The sequence below is a fragment of the Harmonia axyridis genome, chromosome 3 (genome assembly GCF_914767665.1).
Source record: "Harmonia axyridis chromosome 3, icHarAxyr1.1, whole genome shotgun sequence".
In the NCBI taxonomy this organism is placed as follows: domain Eukaryota; kingdom Metazoa; phylum Arthropoda; class Insecta; order Coleoptera; family Coccinellidae; genus Harmonia; species Harmonia axyridis.
In genome coordinates this window covers 28550869-28553314 of record NC_059503.1, presented here as the reverse complement: position 1 = coordinate 28553314, position 2446 = coordinate 28550869, and the positions used below count along the sequence as shown (strand labels likewise).

Sequence of the window (2446 nt, the reverse complement as noted above, 5' to 3'; positions counted from 1 at the left end):
AAAAGCTCCATCGTCGGCTCGAAACTGATTTACGATTCGAAGTCACAGTCATTCTATTCGATAATCGAATAGAATATTAAAAAAATTCTCAAAAGCTATCGAATGGCTAGGTCATCAAGAGAACAGTTGTGCCAACAAAGCGACCTGACAATCTATTAAGCAATTATTTATTTCGAATAACCCTTGTATATATCTAATGTCAAAACTGACACTGAATTTCGTGGTTAGAAAAACATAACCATGAAAATAATCAGGACCCATGAGCATTAATCTATATTCAAAAATGTTACAACAAAGATTTTATTGTAGAATAAAATATTTTTCTCGTGCATATTACACAGTAAAGAACCATAATATCGCAAAAGACGAGAACTTCATGGCCAAACAGCTGTACAGTAGAATTAAAGCAACCGGACCTATAACTATCGCAGATTATATGAAAGAAATACTAACCAACCCATTTGGTGGATTTTATATGCACAAAAATGTGTTTGGTAGCAGCGGGGACTTCATCACGTCCCCAGAATTATGTCAGATGTTTGGAGAAATGGTGGCTATATGGTGTTTGAATGAATGGTCCAAGATTGGAAGCCCAAAACCTTTTCAAATAGTTGAGTTAGGACCAGGAACAGGAAGTTTATCTCAAGATATCCTAAGGGTTTTCCAACAGTTCAAGGTGATGCGGGATACATTCTTGACCCAATCAAAGTTTTTTTATGATTTCAGTGCTTGAACAGCTGTAGTTTATCTTTGGTCGAGGTTAGTCCCTATCTTAGCAACCTACAGGGGCAAAGACTGTGCTTGAAATCAAATAATATAACAATTCCATCATCTCCTTTTTATAAGGAAGGTATAGCTAAAGAAGGGGTACAAGTTAGGTGGTTCAAAAGAATAGAAGATGTGCCTGATGTTTTCTCTATATTTATAGCACATGAATTTTTTGATGCACTGCCAATCCATAAGTTCCAAAAGACTGAAAATGGTTACAGAGAAGTCTTGGTTGATAATGATGAGAAAGAAGGACATTTTAGGTATTTTATTGCCATTAAAAACTAAAAATCCTCAGAATATTTTATTCTAGGAATATTGCAGATATGTAATTTCCCGGAATGAGACCCCAGCAGTGAAGACTTACATCAAACCATCAGAATGCAGAGATCATTTAGAGATTTCACCTCAAAGTCTACTTACAGTTAACACAATATCAAATAAGCTTGAATCTTTCGGTGGTCTGGCTTTGGTAGCCGACTATGGACATGGAGGAGAAGGTACAGATACGTTTCGAGCGTTCAAAAAACATAAACTACACGATCCTCTCATACAACCAGGTAGTGCAGATCTAACAGCTGATGTTGACTTTGGCCGTTTAAAAGAGGTATGGAATTATTCACAATTTTGTTATTTTGACAGAAAAATATCTGTAAAATTATATATTTCTTAGGCTGCTTTAGAGGGAGATAGAGTAATTGCTTTTGGTCCGGTAACCCAGCAAGACTTCTTGTCTAAAATGGGAATCCATCAAAGATATAAAGCTCTAGAAAAAATTGCTTCTGGGAAACAAATTGAGGCCCTCCGTATGAGCTTCAACATGATGATGGATGAAGAACAGATGGGAAAACGTTTCAAATTTTTGAGCCTGGTGCCAGCTGTATTGGAGAAAATTGTGGAAAAATATCCAGTTGTTGGGTTCAGTTAAAAATTGAAGAACTTCAAAAAAGGGGTTTCCAACAAGAAATAGCCTTGACTCTATATTTGAGCTATTTTTATGAAAATGTTCTGAAATAATATCAATTATGCATCTTTGAGAGAGAAGTATAGACCTTTTATTACAGAATGATAGTGGGTTTCACAAAACTTTTTTTAAAAGGATTCTTCCATTATTCCATATAACAGATTTTATTTAATGGATTCGGTCCTTACTTGGCGGAAATTCATTATAAATAAAATAAAACGAAGTAATTTCCACTATGTTATTTAATTGTTAGCAACAATTGTTTCGCCACACTGTGGCTTCATCAGGCTACATTTCTGAACTGATAAGAGTACAAAGGTTTTCGGAATCTTATATAGGAACAAAATTGACACAAAAATATTTCGAATATTTTTGTGTCAATTTTGTTCCTATATAAGATTCCGAAAACCTTTGTACTCTTATCAGTTCAGAAATGTAGCCTGATGAAGCCACAGTGTGGCGAAACAATTGTTGCTAACAATTAAATAACATAGTGGAAATTACTTCGTTTTATTTTATTTAACAGATTTTAAACTAAAACCAATGAGTAGGTCAGTCAAACAAAAATATGAAGAACACATTATACAGTAGTGAAACCTACAAAGAGAATTTTCTGATTAATTGATAATTTGTAAAAATATTCCCAAATAAAAAAAGATTCACAAATTTAATAGAGTACCATTTTTCAGTGATTGTGTCCTGATCAGAACGTTA

General features: G+C 34.0%; 1 protein-coding gene across 1 annotated transcript; it reads left to right on the top strand.

The window, feature by feature from the left end:
- The first annotated feature begins 225 nt into the window (after positions 1-225).
- On the top strand, positions 226-1899 carry LOC123676548 (protein arginine methyltransferase NDUFAF7, mitochondrial). Its single transcript, XM_045612501.1, has 4 exons — positions 226-676; positions 727-1031; positions 1093-1375; positions 1442-1899. Exons 1-4 carry the CDS (start codon positions 260-262, stop codon positions 1694-1696), a joined length of 1260 nt encoding a protein of 419 aa, XP_045468457.1. The 5' UTR covers positions 226-259; the 3' UTR covers positions 1697-1899.
- The last annotated feature ends 547 nt before the right edge of the window (positions 1900-2446 follow it).